Below are 22,241 nucleotides of genomic sequence, written 5' to 3'. Positions count from 1 at the left end.
CCACAGAGTGTTGCTAAACCATGCCCTTTTGCAATACAGGACACGTATAAGGTTAAGCTATGCATGGACATTTTTTTAATTATGAAAATGCACTTCTCTGCCAAATTAGGATTTTCCAAACCACCAGTCCTTGCATCTGAACATCATCATCCATGTTTACCAATAATCTATATGCAAATAAAAATAAAGTTGTGACATGCTGCATATATCCGATGACTGCAAAACACAACGCATGTGATGCAGATTGTGCTGTCTGGGTTTGTACATGTACACCAGCATCTGCAATTCATCTCAGTCAGTTAGCCCATCAAGCCCATGTTTGTCCCATGACCAAGTACTGCGGTGATGTCACGGAGTGGAGGCTGCTGTTGTTGTATATGCCCCGCATGATGGAGAGAGTGCTCTTCATTTTAATCCGTGGTATGTCACGTCAGCAATCATCAGCGACGTGGCCTAGCGGTATCGCGTTTGGTGCTTGTTGCAGAGGTACAGATTACCTTTAAGAGCATTACAAAGATCCAACTTATCATTAACCCACATTACAATGCAGTATTTCATTGGACTTGTCATAATCGAAGTTGCACATTGTTCAATTAGGTGATCTTCTCGTGGTGTACCAAGTTTGATTTTTAAAAAACCCAGTGCCGCAGAAACCCCTCAGTGTTGAACTCAGAGAATGTCTTTGGGGGGGGAGGGTGAGTTGTGGGGGACAGGTCTAATTTTAGCACGGAGCAAACTCTGTGCATTGACAAACACCGCACTTAACAACTCTGGCTGGAGGACATTCATGGGGTCAAGACTTTTCATGGGGGAGGGGGAGTTTTCTTTCATGTGCTCGTTCTGTTGCACGCACGGGTGTAAAATAAGCCCAGTGGAAAACTGTCCGCAGCGCTACGGGGTGAAAGGTAATGGGGCCGTCCATAAATGACGTCACGCGATTTTGGACGATTTTTACCCCCCCCCCCTCGTTACACGGCGTCACAAAAAGTCAGACACCCCCCCCCCTTAAATATGACGTCACAAAGCTCTGCTCCTCCCCCCCCCAAACCATATTTCCATTTTGAAAATAACACATGCTTCAAATCGCTTTAAACTAATGTCATTGTAGTGCGTATTTAATGTGGCGCTAGTACTCTGATGTTGTGGGAGTCTTGCTATAACAACTAGTGTTGTTATAACAACACTCCTACAACATAACAATTAGTGTTGTTATAACAATTCTAGATTTATTTAAAGTTGCGCATTTTTATGTGACGTCACATTTCTCAAACCCCCCCCCCCCCCTCGTCACACATCGTCACAAATGTCTGATCCCCTCCCCCCCAGATGCGTGACGTCATTTATGGACGGCCCCAAAGGTGCTATCGTGAATGGGGGGGGGGGGGGGGGCTTGCTCACGCCACTGCGGGGAGAAGAGGTGGGGGGGTCAGACATTTGTGACGATGTGTGACGAGAGGGGGGTTTGAGAATTGTGACGTCACATCACAATGCGCAACTTTAAATAAATATAGACAACACGTTCTACTTAATTAAATAGACTTTTTGATAAATGTATTCTCCTACAACATCAGAGTACAGCGACACATTAAATACGCACTACAATGACAATAATTTAAAGCGATTTGAAGCGTGTTTTAATTTTCTTTGGGGGGGGGGCAGGGCTTTGGGACGTCATATTTGAGGGGGGTCTAACTTTTTGTGACGCCGTGTGACGAGGGGGGGGGGGTCAAAAATCGTCGAAAATCGCGTGACGTCATTTATGGACGGCCCCTAACACATGATTTACATATTAATATGATGTGTATAATGAAAAGAACATAGGGCATGGGTCTCAACACCTTGAATTTAAAGCGCAGTATCGCGGTAGACAGTACTTATCATGCTTGTAGCATTGTCTTTCTTAATGTCATAATGTACTTTGTAATTGTGGGTGCAATTAATGTTTAATTACAGAGAAAAATAATAAATCAAACTATAATGTATAAGCCACTTAGTCATTAGCCTCTTCAGAAAACTACTTCATACATACGGTTGGAAAACAACATTTAGAATGATGTTATGTAACATTTCCACGGGAAAGTGATTATAATAGTGACTTTCAACCGTGCAAGCCCATGGACTTGTCAACATATGCAGATGGTTTTACTATAGCGCCATGTACAGAAACTTCGCAAATGTGTTCATGTAGTGGCACAACACATGGCGACGGTCCATAGCAGGAAGACTTTCTCATCCAGCCATACTTTGCACCTCCGATTAGCACAGTTGGTTACGTGCAGTTCGAAAGAACTTCAACATACATACACACATACTTCTCAGGAGGCTCACGTTTTACCAAAAAGAGCCATTGCAACGGTCTGAATTGCTTTTAGTAACCGAACATGAAACTCGTTTTTTTTGTGAGATGGTAACAGGGGACGAATGATACTTGGCCGTACTTGTTTGATTTAGAGATGGAATTGTAGAGTGCTGTTGAGATTTTTTATTATTATTATCGCAAAGACAAAACATATTCCGTGCTCAAAAGCACGTATTTTATGACTATTATTGGTGGCAGTAATTTATTTTCATAAATGATGCATTTGTTTGTCTAAGATATTGTCCTATCTGTACAAATATATGGCCAAACTTAAACTGGAAAGCCTTGAGTATCCTGTTTGTCTTGGCAACACAATTTATTAAGATTGGTCACCAGTTTGAAAATCTATTTCCCAGAATGAAAAAGGACTAGCAGACGCTTCCTGTTGAGTAACATTGCATAATAATACAAATCCAGTAAAACAATAAGATTAAGTACCGCATTTAGATGATCGGTATATAGTGTCTGTCATATATATATGCCAATTACGTACATTGATTGGCAAACTTTAAAAAACACCTTCAATAACGCATGTTTAATATACAATTGATGCACGCAATGTAAATGTCAAACATTCCATTAAGTTATTGCAATGAATACGGTACTTTCTAACATCTTAATGGGATACTCACATGAATGATTAAATTCAAGATTTGTGTGCAAGACAATATATTTTCGAGTCTTGAACTGATATCCAATTTCTCATAGCCAAGAGGAAGCAAGATGATGCAAAGATGCATAAACATGCAATGGTCTCAATAAAGCGAAAACGAGGTAATTGTAAATATATTCATTTTTGATTTGAAGCTTTCGTGACTGCAGGAATCCATACTCGTTGATTCTTTCGGTAAAAGTCACGTAGGTAGATAAAGTAATAGATCACGACGTGTCGATCGCAACGCTTGTAAATATATTACCATTTTATTAGTTTTAAATTATTCATGGTTAGTCTGACCTATCTGTATTTGCCTAAAGTGCAAAGCTTTATTATAAAATCCCTGGTTTGTATTTCTTGTGGTAAATTCAGAATCGTCTAATTTATACTGAATGGTTAATGTTATTTACAGATTGCAAGCCACTGAAACAGTATAGTACATTTTTCGATTTAAAGCTTACGTGACTGCAGGGATTCATCTTCGTGGTTCTTTCGGTAAAGTCACGTAGAAGGGAAATAATAAAAATAAAACATAATAAATACAATTCTCACGACGTTTCGGCCACAACACAAGCAGCCGTCCTCAGGTGAAGAACAGAGCTGTCTGAAAAACGTCGTGAGAATTGTATTTTATTGTTTTATTTTTATTATTTTATTATTTCCCTTCTAAGTGACTTTACCAGTATAGTACATGTTTAAACATGCACACAGCCACGAATTCAGAATGTGTGGGCTGGTTGGTAAAGGGGAGACCAAGGACAGGTCCAGATATCTCACAACTGCTGTTATACTTGGTCGAGAATCAAACTCAGGAAGCTGGGTTCATTGTGCAGTATACTAACCAACGTGCCACCACTCCACCCCTTAATATATTCATACCTATATCAATGTATATTGCAGTGATACATAAAACTTAGCACAATATACAACTGAAAATACAAATTTAATGTCAAAGTTGAACTTTTTTATTGTAGCTGTAAATGCCACAAACAGAGTTTAACACACGAAGGCGAGGCATAAAATATACATACAAACTGTCCACAAGTCACATTAAAATCGCACCAACAAAGATTGTGCTTATTTAATTCGCACGGACGACAAAACTGACGCAAAATGCACAGATCACATGGGTAAAAGACAAAAACAGCATACATGACCTCATACAGGAATCTGTTTAACTCGTGAGCAGATAACCTTAAAATGTACATTAATGTCGATGCCACTAGTAACCAGGTCTGCTGCATGGTAAAAAGTCCACTTCCCTTTGTTAGTGTGCAATAATAAACAACTTTTGTTGAAGTATCTATTAAAAAAACACGTAAAAACACCACTAGAACCTTGTTAAATTTAGTGCGCATTTACCGTGATATCACAGTAGTTATGATAACGTTACTGCAGAATGCATGCCCCTACGATTAGTTGTGACGGGTCAGTATTCGGGTGGCAGTTGGTGACTCCAGGTTGAGGAAGTAACAAAGTGCGCCTCGGGTCTTTCTTTGAAGTCTCCAGCAAGAACGTTGCGACGTGGGATTTATTGACAAACTGGGATGCACTGCCAAGTGGCTTCATCATCGGGGCTTCCCGCACCAGGCGAGCCCACGCAAAACACGGAGCTTTCCGTGAGAAACCGGGTGCAACAGCATCAACATCATCACCACCAACGTCACACAATGCCCTTGTGTTCCACATATAAATTCGTTAAAGTTACTTTTGTTTAACCGGGTGACAACTCCAAAGATCAGGATATCGTCTCATTTGCAAGAGTGACCTGGCTCAACTGCACGTGTCACGTGGGACTGGAAAAACCTGAGGTGGAGCTTTTGTTGTTGTTTCTGTTCTGAACCTGGAGCCACGTATCGTCATTGCAGTGTATGTTGCACATTGGAATGATCCGCATAATTGTGATGTACTACTGATACGCCGACTATCTTAATAGGCATCGTGGTACGGGTGTGCACATGCATAGTTATTTTATACATAGTACTGGACAGAATAGCAGCTTCAATATTAAAGGTGCTTCTGCTCAGCAGCAACATACATTATGAACCTATACCATGCTTACCACGAAACAGATTTTGGCAGCATGCCAGACACCTACCAAAACGCAATTGATACGTATCACATTTACAAGGTTACTCACAGTTTGCATTGTCAACACACGTGATTGATCCAAACAAATGTAAATGTTCCATGTTAATGTACACTGCCACGTGGTGGTGGTGGTGGTGGCAACACTGTTGGCGAGCCTCGCAGATTGGTTAATGAAAGTTTGCATCAGATAAAATCAAGCAAATCTGACAAGCTTCAACGTGTCATATTACTTAACCTGGCTTCAAATCACAGGTTACGTTACCAGGCCACGCAGCATAGACGCGGAACTTGCATGTTGCTTTAGCAAAGAAAAGCACATGTATGGCATCATGCATGACTCCTTGGCTGACGAGCGTAATGGCTTGGGTGACACGTGTTGTGTCAAGAGGAAGGGAGCGTGAGGTTTTTGGGACTGGTGGGATTGGGAACATGAAGGCACATCCCATGTGTGACGTTGTTTAGAGATTGTGGCACTCAGATGTTGATGGGGGGGGTTCCTAATCCCTGAGCACGTCGTTAATATTTTCTGTATTAAACATTGATATTTAAAATGTTCCTTTACAATAATATTTACAGTGCATGAGTTGTGTCAGTGTGTGTTTGATATAATATAATAAGTTATACAGGGCTGTAAGAATGTGGGAAGATAACGATTTTGGCCAAGGCTCCATTTGTTAGGCTCCTTAACAAGTTGTATCTTTACACATGTGGAACACATATGAAACATCTTATTCAAATACAATAAAAAAAACTGTTCATAATAGCTAAAACAGCAAAAACAAATATTGTGTATGTGCATATATTTGCAAAAGTGGTCAAGCACACGACAGTGAAAAAAAATAAGGATTCTAATATCATAAATTTGTTCCTAATGCAAACATTTTAATGAACAACTGTTCACCGACAAGCAGGCATTGTTACAAGCTTATCTAACAATAATAATAATGTCCAACATACACCCTCCCCCTCACAATTACACCCACATCCCCTGAATATGCTATGATTAAACCATGTCGTGTACGACAAATTGCGAGAGAAAAAAACACATTTTACAAAAACGATCCTGCAGCAAAATGTCTTCATCCCCGCCCAAAATAAAACCAATTGGAGTAAATTAATATAAAACAGCATGTATAGATTTTTTTTTCATTAAAATAAGCTGTTTTAAGTGTAATGAACTTTCTTTCATATAAAAAAAGAATTGTAAAGAATTTACCAATTACTTTTGGTGAAGTGCACTCTGCATTTAAAAAGACAGTATAATGGCGCTTTAAAACATTATTACTGTACTAGGATTGTAATAATATGCAGTTTAAGTTGTTTTGTAGCATAAAAAGATCAAGAACCCGTGTCTATGATTACTTTACTTAAGGTAATTATGCATGTTTGTTTTTCTTCAATGCAACGCATTATCTGAACATATATGCAATATTAATGGGCATTTAAAATACAGTACTTACATTTAGGGTTATTTGGCATCATTAATATATCCGACAAATGGAATGCAATTAATGTTTTTACCCAGAACAACTACTCACAATTAAGTTGTGTAGTGTTGGAAGGCCATAAGCCTCGACTATGCGTGGAGAGTGTATGGCGGAGAGTGATTTACACATCTTACATACTGTCAATCACTGTCGTCTTGTATGATGAAGTAGTTGAATCTTTAGATATGACATAGTGTGTGTGTGCTGTGCAAGCAATTGTGTTGCACCATCTGCAAAGTTTAACAGATCTTGAGCAGCACTGCCCTTTAGTTCTTCTTCCGTCTCAGGAAAGAGAAGAAGCCAGTCTTCGGTGGCGGTCCCATCAACATGGGCGCTTGGTTTTTATGTATGATCTTGATCTGCAACAATTCAACATCAAATAACGAAGTAGGCCTATGAGTCAGGTTTGACCATCCTACTCATCATTTATGGAAACATTACAACGATGGAAGGATTTTTTTAAACACTCAAGTGGACTAAATTACCCACACTTTCATTAGTCTACACTTATTAACTAGAAAATTTACATCAATTAATTTGTAATACGCTTACATAATAAAAAAAATCACCATTAATTTGCCTGTTTTTTAGAACAGCAAGTTTTTAATTCCCCGGCGTACTTAATTAGATTTATATCAATGTGTATGCTGGCTAAGCACTATAATTACGAAGCATATTTTGTACATAAAAGCAAGCCAACATTTTGCAATGTACAGTATCGCAGTGATGAGATGGCCATCGTCTACTTGCGTTCAGGTCGTTTTCGAGCTATGGTGTGTGCAAAACTCCCAATTGTGTGTACCATTTGCAAAGATAATATCAAGTATAAATAAACAAATAATAACAAGAGTAATAACAACTTCAATAAAATTAGAGTCATATAAATTCACCCTTAAATATAATTGGACAATGTTTTTTCCTAACCAACAAAAATTGCTCCCTTGAGGTTAATTGAAACATGTACCACTGCTTCAACAATTGTAACCACAAAGCAATTTTATGTATGCAGCATATCCCAAAATAATTCCTTGGCCTAATGTCACGAACTCAATATTGTGTTTTTTCACCAACTTCTTGTCATACACATCCTCCATGCTCACTCCATGGGTATTTACCAGAAGGTTTAAGTGTTACGTAACAAATGAAACTACTGAATGTTGCTGTTTTTATGCTTGTGCATTTCATGATAATCATCGTCATTAGGCCATATCTAGCCAATGCTGGACAAAGACCTCCTCAGCCATCGCCATCTCTTATGTATTAATCCATCTAACACTTTATTAGCCTTGGCAAAAGTGTGTGTTTTGTCCATCTCCCCTAGTAATATGTATTTTGGTATTCTCTTTATACAAATCTAGACAACAGTAAAAAGGCACTCTTAGTGATAGTTAAATAAAGTCAACATTTCCAGTGTTATCAAAAGTACAAATATACTAAGACAACAGTTATGGGCACCCTAAATAATTAAGAATATTGCAAGTGCCCAATGACATTTTAAGCCACTTAAATATTAAAAATATAGTAAAGGCCTCAGCGGGACTTGAGGGGTCGTGTTATCTTTGAAGTGAGTAAGTTGTAAGTATCTCGTCCATGTTTTTAATATAATTAGCAACACACTCATATCATCACAATTAATGAATGTTAAACTTCATTCTAGATTTGAAGTTTTCGTGACTGCAAGGATCCATACTTTTTGGTTCTTTCGGTAAAGTCACGTAGGTGAAAAAAAAGTAAATTAAATCACGACGTTTCGATTACAATACAATCAATCATCATCAGGTGTGAAAATCACAGCTATTTTTTTTTACTAATTTGTACTAAAATTTTCACTTTAGTAAAAAAATTCTAGCTGTGATTTTCACACCTGATGATGATTGCTTGTGTTGCAATCGAAACGTCGTGATTGAATTTACTTTTATTTATTTTTTATTTCTATTTTTATTTTGTTATTTTTTATTTATTTTACCTACGTGACTTTACCGAAATAACCAAAGAGTATGTTAAATTTATTTCGCATCGTGCGTAGCCAACCGTGCTAATTGGAGGTGTGATGAGCATCATCGATTGGCACGGTTGGTACAAGATGTAACTTGTCATTACAATAAAGCCACGGGCATTTTTATGAATGCAGGTGTACCTGCAAAACCATGTACATTTCTCTTGTGGGTGACATTAAGAGATGCGCAACTTGGGTGTGCATATCTAAGACAACCTCATTCTGAAAAAAATTTACTCTCATAGCTTGATTGTAAGTTAAGCCCATAATTGTTGGAACTAACTTTAAAATTACTATATTTATTCTATTTCTAGATTTGCTTCTTAGAAAGCCTAATGACCAATTGAGAAAAAACAATTATTCTGCAATCTACTGTGAATAATTGATATTGGAAATTATTTTGTGGAAGCGAACATGCCACGAAAAACAAATGACAAACCATAATTTGTTATCGTTTTGCTTTCTGATGTATAACAGCATACAAACAATAAACATAGAAGCAGTTACGGAGTGATGATCGAGCCCAGGGGTACGGCAACCTGCAGCTCTGGAGCTGCATGTGGCTCTTTAAGGACTGTTTCAAAATGTTATTTCTATTGAGGACCATCTTCTCGTATTCACATGCATTGCGGCTCTTGAAATAGAGCTTTTTTTCTTACCAAATTTGACAACAATGCCTCTTCTTGTTATTTTGGTTGGCGACCCGTGATCTAGGCTAAACTGTTATTAAATATACGTTGTATAGCTTAACAGTTGAATAGCCATTCAGCCAATGGGCACTCAAGAGCAACTTGTGAAAATTTCCTTCCATCTACGTGTTTATTTTAATAAGATAGAGTGCTATTTTGAATCATCATACACAATCATTTCCGCTGCAAGAAATATTATTTATTTAACAGACATATTGTCCCAAATCAGAACTATCTCATTTAAGTGGTCTTGACAAGGCTTCGCCTGACGTTGGCATGTATGAGCACTTTATTTATTCTACAATATTCTGCGATGTGCCGTAAAGTGTGCATATTTCGCTTACTGTGCAGGGTGGCTGCATCCAAGGCTCTCCATCAATCTGCATAGGTAGCAGCTTGGTCGTCCTGCAAAGCAGCAACAATGTCATCATCTATCAAGGATGCACTCTTCTGCTGTGCAAACAGAATACATAAAAACAAAAACCGTAACCTTTGTTTAAAGCCAGCTTGTTGACATGACCAATACACAGAGACAGGATGTATTTAATTATTGCCGATCCACAAATTCTCCATGGATGTCTCGCCTCAATTCAACTGCATTTAACTTTAGGACTGGAATCAATGCGAGTTTGCCGAGCGCAAACAAAAGCCACAAGACTTGCTTATTCAATGAGTTTTCCAGAAAGTCATTTCAACATGCCTTTTACTAAACCTTGGTCCACAACTGCTCCTGTAAAAAGCAAAACTAATGTTGGGATATTTTATTTTTTTAAGGGCCCTGAAAAGCTTTTTTCCTATTCTTCTAGATTTTATGCAGGAAGTCTCTCCTGCCAAAAAACACTGTCCTCAATTGGGAAAATATGTAAAGCAAATTGACAATGTCTGCAAAGTGGAAAATCCATTTTTGCCAGAGCTGTAATGTGAGCTCAATGATATGCACTACTCTCATACCTAAAATTGGAGGAAGCCACATTTGGCGCTATACCAAGCTACTGATGTCGGCTGACAGCATGAGTGATGGCACTTTGCTGCTACATCGAGATGGAATGTGTCAACAGCATAAACCAGAGCCAAACGGTTGTGTATGTTTGGATAAGGTACCTTTTTTGTCTTGAATTGTTCTCCACTAAGTTTAATTACATGGCGGCGTGAACTTTATAAAAACAGTTTGATTGTTCGTACATGTGTGACTTGTTTTCCACTTGTGTCACAATAAGTATGCTGTACATGTTAATTGAAAAAAAATGTTGGGTGTTCACTGCTTAATATTCATATTTTCCCTTATTGGAAAACAGGGTTTTAGACAATAATAGGTTTAAGTGTGTGGAACAAATTAATCTTAAAAATTCTATAAATGTGCTTGGGGAAACTGAGCACTTACACTTCTGTGAATGCACACAGAAAAGGGATTATTATTATTTTTATTTGTATGCGTGTATTAATATAGCTTAGGTAATTCATACTTTTCCGCAAGCTCATTTAAGAAATGTTTCAGGTTCCTCTGTTTCATTACTGGACCATCAAAAAACGTGGATGCCATTTAATTGTAGTAATCATTTGTATTCAAATACTGCAAAGCTCATGTGAAAATTATAATGCTGAAACAGCCAAATAAACGACTGACAGCCCTTTGTAAATATACTTCTGGATGAAGGCCTCCGTAGACCACGTTTGCAACTAAGTTGTTTGACCATTATTTATCATTTTCAATGCAGGTTGGTGAAGGGTGGGGTGATGGGTGGGTAGCAGCAGGCATGGTTCACATGTCACTCACCAATGTTGTTAGCCATGTCTGGGTTCATGGCGCAGTGTACTCACCACTGCGCCAACACTCTTCGTCTAGTATTTTAAGAGTTCCAAATATATAACTCAGAGAGTCCCATTCGCCCAAATATCCTGAGCTGTGTCACACATTATTACGATGACATTATATTCATATAGATTGAACAAACCATGCCAGAGAAAAAATATATATAATCTTCACGCACAGCCCTTTTGTCAATCCACTGCTAGATGAGGGCGATCCCCCTGCCATGCAGGTCACGGGGGTCATTTGACCACCACACTAATAAGTATACAAGGTACGCACAGTTAAAAACAAGGGACATTGTTAAATTGTCCATTAAAAAAACAGTGCCTACCTGATGGTCACGGAGGAACACTGGGCCAAGCGGGAACCTGCACTCTTCAGCCCCGTGTAGATCTGGCCCATTTCCATAGCTCCATCCAGCCCAACCACCTCCAGCAGATGGTCACTGAGTTCTGAAAGGCAGATCACACAGTGTTGTTGGTCAAGCAGGCTTTACAAGAAGATGTTCAGGAAAACTACAATTCTCTCCAGTCAATGAGAGATGATAAGAGATCCCCATCTCACTGGATAAACGTGTTCATTAAGCCTGAACAGAAGTCATATTCAAGGAATTATGGGAGAGCCAACAGCATCATATATGCCCTCGCTTGATGTGCATGTGCAATAACAATAATAATGATGATAATCCTATACCCACAAATATCTGGAATTAAATCAGGACTTTCGGGATGGTCCTGCTTTGGAGGTTTGCCCAATTCTCTTCTTTTTTGTTGCACATGAGACAAAACGGATGCGTATGGTGAGCAGAGCTAGTCTGTAAATAAAGTAAACATTTCTCGAATCGTTGACTGAATGTGTGAAACTAATAGGCGATATACCTGTGGACGCAAGAGCCAATGCATATAACACGCGGAATGGCAAGTATCATAGCACGAGTACTTTTAGGGGAGACACACTTCATTGCCTATACCAATTGCAATCAAATCCCAGTAAAAAAAAAATATTTTGCATTCTTTGCACAAGTTCTTCAGGAGAATGACACATGGAATGTGGCAAGTCATTCTGATGTGTGGAACAATTCAACCATCAGGGTCATGATATGAATCTAAAACTTTTTTCAACATAGTAGTGAATGGTAGCACCTCCAGTGGCTGCGGCAAATTTTGATTGAAAAAAATCTGGAGTATTTTATGCGCATGTATCGTGAGCTTAATCATCGGTATTAATCTATTAACTGATGCATTGTTCCACCCCTACACATTGCCGCTTCTCCAAATAGAACACGTTGGTCATTTAGAAAATAGCCAAATATGAAATTAAATGTTGGATTTGTTTTGTTCATGGATTTATAACCTGACGTTGTTTTGATTGTAGTTTTATATATATATACACGTTTTTAAATAAGTTTCTGGCATGCATTTTGAACACAATGCCTCAGATTCTAGTATAGCTGTCTTTTGGGCTTGTGGGCAGAGACAATTGAAAACACATGGGTGCAGAAGGCATCACTGGAATTATTGTACAGAAACCAGCCTTTAGAAGCTCTGCTAGATCTCAGTTCTAGCAAACTGCCGGAACAATCGGCAATCACAAAACTATGCAGCCTCTTCATAATCACTGTAACTGCAGCGAACATTATTAAACGAGTCTCAAATTGTGTCAAGTGACGAACTGCTTTACTCATCATTTATGGGGGTAAGACACTTATGAAAGTACTGTAGAGAAAACACCGAGCAAACCAATTCATGTGTGTCGTCTTTTCGCTTCAATAAATTGTCTGTGGTTGTATAAGGGGTAAAATAAAAAATCCATTCACATGGAAGACACCTGCATTTGCAATATAAAATAATGAGCTCAAACTGTTTATCAGCTTTCATTCACATGCACACCCACAATATAACCATATCTGTGCTTAGAACATTCTTTAAATAAGGCCAGACGGTTCTTCTTTCCAGACCGTGTGTCTCCGGCTCGACTGCGTCAATCTGTGGGGGGGTGGGCTGTGGGGGCTTCAAAGCAATTGTGTGACATTCATTAATAATTTATAAACACCCACCAGGCCCACCAATTATAATAGACATTGATAGACCCATTCCATCTTTCATCGGGACGCAAGAGTCCAGGTGAATTCAGGGATGTTTATTAAAAAAAACATTGAATCTCCCTGACATTGTCATTATTGATCACACAGTTCAATATTGCCACTTCAGGACAATTAATTGCCAAAGGGCCTCGGATACAAAGAGGTAGAATCTTTTATTTTATGCAGCACAGCTTCGACAAACATTTAAGCATGCATACATCGCTAATTAAAATACACCATTGTAAAACCCACAGATGTAACAAGTGGATGCTTAGTCGAAATGTAGTGTGCGTTACAAAGTAGTTGACAGTGCTTTTACTGTCAAAAGTGCACATTAATAAACATAGTTTCCATTGCTTCTTACACCGTTTGAGTGTGTTACTTGTAGGATGTGTAAAAACAGCATGGTAATTCACGATATGTAAGATGGTTGGAATTGCTAAATCCAATTATTTAATTGATACCATAGGTGGCTGTTTGGCTTTAACAAGGGAGTGTTAACATTAAAAGCGATCTGATGGCACATTGTTTTCAAAAACACGTTTTCAAAAACAAGTTTGATGGCTATCCAAATGAGTCACGTGAATGACATCACTTCATGCGAGCCACACATCCTTCCATAAATTGACTGAAATAAATACGTTTTTGTTTATAAATATATTATTGACACGCTTAAAAGAAATGTAATTCCTGAACGCCAATGTTTAACTCAATATTTTCATTTAATTGCGGTTTCCATTTTCGTAATTTAACATTTAAAGTTCACGATTTTGCAACTGTAAAATTTCTCTGAAAGCAAATTACGCTTTTTTTTATTTTGAGTGGGCAGCACTGATGCGATTCATATGGTAAAAGTAGAAAACCCGAGCTCCGTGAAACGTCAGTGATATTGCTCCAATTTGTGTGGCCACACACGCACGTACAGTGCGCAAACACTCACTTCATTGACCTGCTACTGTTATCACACGTATCGCGTGACCTCATCACAAAGCACTCATTGACAGCTCCTGAAAGAGTTCCACATATCAACACCCTGAGTATACACCATAATGTCAGCAATTACAAGACTTATTTGGGAGGGCAGTTCCATTGTGGGGCAATGTTTTTCAAATACATATCTGACCAATGTCTATCTCACGCGTGCAGCAATGTTATGCTTTGATGGTAATGTTTAGCATACAGCAATACATTCTCGTGGGGTGGGGAGGAATAACCTTGTTTAGATCCAACTATCACCTGCCTTTAAACGAATCACACGGAATGCACCCAATCTCGTCGAATCTCAGACACTAAGCAGGTTTTGAGCCTAGATAATGCTTGGACAGGAAACCACAATGCGTCACAGGTGTTATAGGTTGTGGGGCTACATGGTGGACAGTGCAGAGAAATGCATTGTTGTACTGTACTTTAATGCTCCTGCACGTATGCTTCCCAAACATTCACTGACCTGTACTGATTAGCATGGTGAAGTATCGTCAAACAACATCCAAGACGTGCATGTGATTTGGGAGACCCACAGCCAGCAGTTGATTGGCAAAGGAATGTCCATGTATTATTACCAGTGGGAGATCTTATAAGATATATGTGGTACATTATTTAAACGATGGTCTATACAAAATTCAGTTGGGCCAGTTCAGAATGCAGTTCCACGAATTAGAGCCACAACCATTTCATTTTTATAAACATGTTCGTAGGACTATAATACATATAGGGCACAACAATATACGACTACGATGGATAGGCATATTTTGTACTAGTGACAGAGCCTGATGCCTATACTGTAATCCATACTACAAGCCAGCATAGCGGCGTTTCAGAAAATGTTGAGTGAGAACGTAAGCCCCGTGGTCTATAAATGCAAAAATGGTTATACCGTACATATAATTAAATTGTCTTGGATAATATATCAGAAATTCCAAGTACTTTATAGCATTTGTGAAGCAGTGCTCATTCTTTGTTTACTGCAATGTCTACTACCGTGCACCATAACTCGTTTAAGTATGCTACACATATGCAAGTAAAACGTGTACACGCTACACAATCGTTCCATCATGATGTAATGAAAGACAGGGCTTGCCTACATATGATTTAAATACAGTACAGCGTTGAAGAAAAAAACATAAAGAGAAATGTAAAAAATTATACTTTTAATAATGTGAAAAACTGCAAACCATCCGATAACGATTAAAAATAATTATATAGCTGAATGTGAACTTACAATACGCATGCAAAATACCCATTAACCTCTTGAGTGGTTTCATTTTGGTATCAAATGCGATATACTGTATCACATTTCATACCATGTCAAAGTTCATACCAAACAAACATTTAAAAGCAAGCTGAAGAAATGAGTAGTCTGCATCTATTGCATGCAGATTTATTTTGAAGAAAAACTGGCTTAAATGTTATTTTGGCAATACTGAACCAGAATAGTTGTCTCCATCTTGAAAATACATAACTCAGAGCTGATTTCCTGCAACAACAAAAAACTGGCAGAGTTCTTGGCAAATGTACTTGGAGTACATTTACTTGGAGTACATTTACTTGGAGTACATTTAGGATTAAAAAAAACTGTTTTTTTTTAAGCATTTGTTCAAATGCACATGTTGCACTCTGTTTTAATTTACAAGTTATCAATAAACAAATCTTAGAAACAATATGATTTTTAAAATGAAAATTAGGTGAATGGTATTTTGAAATTACTGCGGTACGGTAATATTTTGTGCATGTTATTCATAAAAAATGCAACACAAGTGAGCATTTGGCCAAATTTTCGTCATTTGTAAAAGCATGAAATTATCTTCTTGGTTCTTTCGGTAAAGTCACGTAGAAGGGGAAAAAAACATAATAAAATAATTAGTTATTATGTTTTATTTTTATTATTTCCCTTCTACGTGACTTTACCGAAAGAACCAATAAGATAAATCCCTGCAGTCACGAAAGCTTTAAATCGAAAAGCATGAAATTACTATAACCAAGACGTGTAGTGATGCATCAACTCATTGTTTAATAGAACGATGCACGTGTCAAATCACGTGTGTAAGAATCTATGTGTTTCAATCCGTGAACTATGTATGTACTGGGCTTTGACGACCGACCCCCTGTTGCCCAGAGGAACGAGTATTCATCGTAATGCTCCTAGAAGAATGGATTATTCAGTTGAATTGACGCCTTGAATCGTGACAGCCCATTGAATCGCATGGCAGGAGAATCGTTACACCCCGAATATCCAATATTTGTTTGAGGTAGTCACATATTTACAGTAACTTTATCCACTGCTTCAACAGAAACCTGAGCTAATTCACAATTGAAATGCCAATGACTAAACATATACGTTTAAAAAATGAACCTCAAATATAGCCAGAAATCATGAATCTGTAATGTCAGGAGAGTATATTTCCACACAAATGACCATCTTCCTATTTATGATAAGTGATCTGAAGATTTTATTGGCGAAAATTATGCTACCCTAAAGAAAGAAAACATATTTTAACAACGTAATTTATGTTGCATGTATGTTGAACTTCTTTCGCACCATACATAGCCAGCCGTGCTAATCGGAGGTGCGGGCGAAAGACAACAAACTAAAGACAAAAATCACTTCTAAACAAATGAGTTTTCAATCTAGATTGAAAAGGGCATAGCTCCAGTGGCTTCCAAATATCGAAAGAAAGAGCGTTCCAGACCGCTGCAGAAGCGCATCTGAAAGCGCGCGATGCAGTGACCGTCTCTGTTCGGTGGCCCGAAAAGTACCAGATGTAGAGAATCAGAATACAAGCCTGTTTGCGTAAAGGAATCGTGGTGAATGTGATGTTGGATATGCGACTTTGAACTCTCTTTAGAGTTTGTATCTATCCAAGCTCTCCTTTACAAAACAGATAGTCGCATTGGCATCTCACTTGGAAAACTAAATTGGCCCAGTAAACTCCTTTATGATAAATTTCGATTTAAAGCTTTCGTGACTGCAGGGATTCATCTTCTTGGTTCTTTCGGAAAAGTGACGTAGAAGGGAAATAATAAAATAATAATAAAAACACATAATAAAATAATTCTCACGACGTTTCGGCCACAACGCAAGCAGCCGTCCTCAGGTGTCGAAAAGACAGACCTGTTCTTCGCCTGAGGACGGCTGCTTGCGTTGTGGCCGAAACGTCGTGAGAATTATTTTATTATGTTATATTTTTACTATTTTATTATTTCCCTTCTACGTGACTTTACCGAAAGAACCAAGAAGATGAATCCTTTATGATATTTTAACTTTTTGGATTTCACAATGCGCTATTATAAATACCCTTTCAGACCCGACAATGAGCAGGAGCTCATGTCATTTTAGAGGATGGCTCCACAAGACTCCACACTACAGTATTGAACTGCTTCTGGAGCCACTTCAGCCTCTCTATTCTAATCGCAGGAATCTCGCCGCAGTACTTCTGCTGTTTGCAACATCAATCATCTCGAACATGTTTGACAAGTTATTTGGTACGACGCTGCGTTGGGAGCGGTGCACAAGAGCAATAAACAAACAACTCAACACGTTCGTCAATAACACTGTGGCCTTAAAATGAACAAATATACAAGGATGGGCGATGTTTCAGCCACATAAAAAGCTATTATGCGCTATAAAGAAGGACCACTGCCAGAAATGTCACCTATTCTATATTTTCCTTTTTAAGTCAAAGTTTTTTGATGAATGTGTTGAATTTTTATCAAACGAGCTTGAAATTGTCATGTCGCAGAGCTTGCTGATACTGATTTAAGTGAAAACCCACATTTTTAAAGCAATTAGCTTTTTTTCTTCCAATCATTGTTAATGGGGCTGAGCCTATCAATGCATACCAGATTTAAAACAGGTGACTGTTCAGGTTTCAATGTAGAATCTAAGTGGTACTGGCAAAGATCACTGATTCAGGCAATAGATGTCTGTAGCCACCCATCCACTCTCAAATGCCCTTCACTCATGTCAATCATACATCTCTTTGTTGTTAAACTGAGACTATTCCAAGCTGAATGTTAGGCACAATAGTATGTATTCATTCAACATCGGATAGAATACGGCTGTTGATACTCTTTGAAAGACAACCCATCAGCAAAGAGAAGCAATATTTATGAATCATGTCATTTATTTATCATTTATTTATGATTTTAACCATCTTGAATGTGCTCAAAACAGTGTTATGAGATACAATAGATGTAGCTGGGGACAAGGTGAAACCAATAAAAGGTAAGAATCCCTTCTCAAAATTAATGTTAAAATAACTCGTACCTTGCAGGACACAGCAATGACTTATATGAATTATCATGACACGCTTAAAAAAAAATCACAGTTAAAATAGAACATGGCAACAGATGGTTCTGCAAAATGTGAAAGTACCTATTATAAAATGATGGGATAGCACCATATGATACCATCATGTAAAAGAAAAAAATCTATTTTCTGAGAAAGGTTTTAAAAAGTGTTAAAAAATCTGTCAGGTTTGTGGTCCACGTGTGACATATAAATGCATATGACCTTGTGGAATTACTATTCAATACACCTTACCATGAGCTATGCACACAGAGGTGTACAATAAATTCAACCAAAAGCTGAAAATTATGATTTAAATGTGTTTTTAGTTTTTTTCCAACTTACCTGGAATTACCAACATGGTAGAGGACATTTAAATGAAAAACATGCATAAATGAACACTTACTTTAAAATTTAACATTGCAACATTCAACGCAAATCAGGGCGAGATGGTGCCAAAATACCATAAAATATGGACAGCATTGCAGTTGCGACAAAAAAACATTTAACGATTCATTCACGGTTGCAAGTGAAAGTAAATTCCAAATAGATCAGAACCTGTTTTTGCATGAACTGTATCCTTGAGGTTATATTCCTTTCCAGTTTTAGTTACTGCTCAAGATTAATTCTTTTTCTCGTTCATTTAATAAAAATGTTGCCGAGGGCTTTGTCATTACCTATTACTGCACCCACAGTTAAAGAATTAATGTACAGATAATTTACAGAGTGCACATGTTGGCTATGTGCTACACTAATACGGCCAAGTTCATCATGGTTTTTAATTATTCATCGACAATATATGATAAGGCGGTGGCATAATTTTGGCTTGACAATCGTGGTCACTGTGGGGGGTGGGGGGGAGGTTGGTGCAATCTGCTTTTCCGGCTGCAGCCCAGACGACTTTTAGCATCAGTGCGTCAGCTCGGTAGACCACGCAGTGACTGACGACCAATTACACGGAAGCACTAACAACATGTACCTGCCCCAGGCCAAAGCATTTGTTATCACTGTTGTCTCTGCGCCATTACTTGTCACATCTCATTGTGCCCGTGCTAACACTCAAGTGAAAATGGCATTTTCGTATAGGGACATGTGTAATCGTGGTGTTTAACTTATTCTATTTTAAAAGAGTGAGCACATTAGGCTTTTATCGCAACACAAACCAGACGATGCATTTCCACTTCGAGAAGTTCCTATATAATAATTATTTATAAAGAACATTATCTTTAAACCACTGAATTATTTTTGGTCGACAAAGAATATTTAGGCACGCATAGTAATTGCCTTGGAGCAAGTGGTGGTGCAGAGTGGTTAGTGCACAACACTATGAACCCAGTGACCCGAGGTAAGATTTTGTCATGGATAACATTAGTGGTGAATGATACCTCGACCAGTCCTTGGCTGTTTTCCCATCCCAATCTACATTGACCAGTATGGTGAAGCATGGTTAAACACTCATACCCAACATTGCACGTTGAGGTCTTCATCCAGTAGTGATCTAAAAAGGGCTGTACATTTTAATTTAGTAATTGCCATGATGATACTTGAGAAATGGTTCTGCTGGTATTAACAAATTTAAATTATTCACTGCAATTAAAAACTCTCATTTCTATACGTTGGTTTATAAAAAAACATGCAGTTGAACTAAAAAACCATGGCTGGTACTGTAGCTCTGTGTAATAAAAGCAGGAAAACTCCCACAGTCTATGTAGTATGTACAGCTGCTTTAATTCCTAACTAAACTGTGCAATGCACGACTGCACATAGCTCTGGCATAATGCCCCTAGTATACTCAAGCTCTGTGGAAAAAGAAAAAAAAATGGAGCTTAAAAAAGCCAGTTTTTATGAATGGGCCATGAAGCCAGTGGAAGTGCGTAGGTCTCCCGAGAGATGCCCTTCAACCCTAGCGCACACGTTGCCGAGGAAATTTCTTAATCCCTGCCTGCCCCTCTCTCTGTGCATTGTTAAGCCACTCAGATGCAGTGATGTGCACAAAGCAGGCATGTGGGTTAATCCTTGGGCTTAGTTCCCAATAACTAATTACGGCCGGGAGTGAACTACCAAGCCACGGCTGTCAAGTTGATGGGCCCGAGCTCAGAATTGAGAATGTATACGCTGTTGCTGTGATAGAAGACGGGAGAGGCCTACAAGCAATCAGCACACAAGGGTACTGGCTCACTCTGTTCTTTTATTTATTTCATTCTTTTATTCATCCACCAGTTGCCTTATTTATAGGGATAAACAAATAATTAAATAGACAACTTATTTTTGCAGTGGCACGTGACCTCATTCCACTATAATATGCTTAGCCTCATTCTAACACATGATACACCATGCCGGTGAAAACTTGCATTAAACTAAAAATATACTGTATATTCAATTATGTTCTTGCATACAAAATGGATATTATGACAAATCACTCGTTGTATGCGGCTTTTGCTACAAATCCCAAGATCTCGAACTCTTCAGGTAACTTAGATTTTAAGAAAATATGGTTCAAATTAACGAGCGGTTTAATTTTAATCTATTTATAACCTGTTATAAAATGTCTGCCTTTTATAAAGGATACATTTTATAAGCAGTATCCACCAAACACTGTGAATTATAACGTTTTAATTCAACATGTTACGCTAATTATATAGCTGTACCCAAGAACTCAAAGGCAAGCGTTTGTCTAGGGAGTTAAACCCAACTTGCACGCTCCACACACACCTACAACACACCGTGTTCTTTTTGTGACCGATTTATATCAAACACAATTTGTAAATGTCACTTGTGTGTTACAGGTTTGACGTGCAATAAAGTAAATGTAGCTCATGGCGGTAGCAGCAGCAATATCTTCAACAGATATCTAAAAAATATTGCAGTTTACATATATATGACTGTATAATCCATTCAGAGCCTGCGGTGTAATAAAGTGCAAATTGTCCAGAATTAAATTGATTTGGTTTATCCCATTGAGTTGTCAAAATGCAGATGCGAATTATCCCGAGTCTGGGATAATTGCAAAAATAAATAAAACCACTGCCTCTACGAAAAGTATTGCACACTTACGTGGGAATCTGAGAGCTCAAATAATAACCTGAGCATATTTATTATAAAGGCACCCATTAACCAACAAATTAGCAAAAAAAAACATATAAATTGTATGTAATGGTGTAATCTGCATAAAGGCAATAGAACGGGGCTAGTAGAATCAATAACAAAATAATCGGACAGGAACCTCCGTCAACAAATGCTTGATAAATGTTGACATCGTTATATCAATGAAGAAATTATAGCTTACATTTTTGCGTGCACGTGGGTGGGGGGAGTGGTGGCGCTTTGGTTAGGCCGACTAAGCGGTGTGTAAACTTCACCACGAAGAAGACAAAGGCGGCCTCTGCATGGTGCTGGCGACCTACCCCTTCGTTTTTATGCGCCGGCCTCATAGGTTCTCGCAACACATTTTCCCCAACAGTCTGGTTAGGTTTTATTGCGGATCGTTTGCGCTTCCGTTAGTGCACTGAGCTATGAACCTGGTTAGTTGATCTTCTTGGTTCTTTCGGTAAAGTCACGTAGAAGGGAAATAATAATAAAATAATAAAATAAAACAATAATTAAATAATTCTCACGACGTTTCGGCCACAACGCAAGCAGCCGTCCTCAGGCGCTGTCTTTCCGACAGACCTGTTCTTCACCTGAGGACGGCTGCTTGCGTTGTGGCCGAAACGTCGTGAGAATTATTTTATTATGATTTAGTTTTATTATTTTATTATTTCCCTTCTACGTGACTTTACTGAAAGAA

The 22,241-nt window shown here is 38.2% G+C and overlaps 1 protein-coding gene across 6 annotated transcripts in view; it reads right to left on the bottom strand.

Moving 5' to 3' along the window:
• Nucleotides 1–3,956: 3,956 nt before the first annotated feature.
• The window catches only part of LOC144728885 (diacylglycerol kinase beta-like), a 139,134-nt gene continuing 120,849 nt past the window's right edge, over nt 3,957–22,241 (bottom strand). For all 6 annotated transcript variants that reach the window (XM_078608612.1, XM_078608631.1, XM_078608640.1 and 3 more), the window contains 3 exons: nt 11,419–11,539; nt 9,622–9,682; nt 3,957–6,951 (listed from right to left, as the gene is read on the bottom strand). In XM_078608612.1, the coding sequence (XP_078464738.1) occupies nt 6,859–6,951; nt 9,622–9,682; nt 11,419–11,539 (275 nt within the window). In that variant the 3' untranslated portion in view covers nt 3,957–6,858. The remainder of the gene's footprint in view (nt 6,952–9,621; nt 9,683–11,418; nt 11,540–22,241) is intronic.

This window comes from Lampetra planeri, chromosome 2 (genome assembly GCF_965212315.1).
Source record: "Lampetra planeri chromosome 2, kcLamPlan1.2.h2, whole genome shotgun sequence".
Lineage (NCBI taxonomy): Eukaryota > Metazoa > Chordata > Hyperoartia > Petromyzontiformes > Petromyzontidae > Lampetra > Lampetra planeri.
This window is presented reverse-complemented; position numbering and strand designations above follow the sequence as displayed.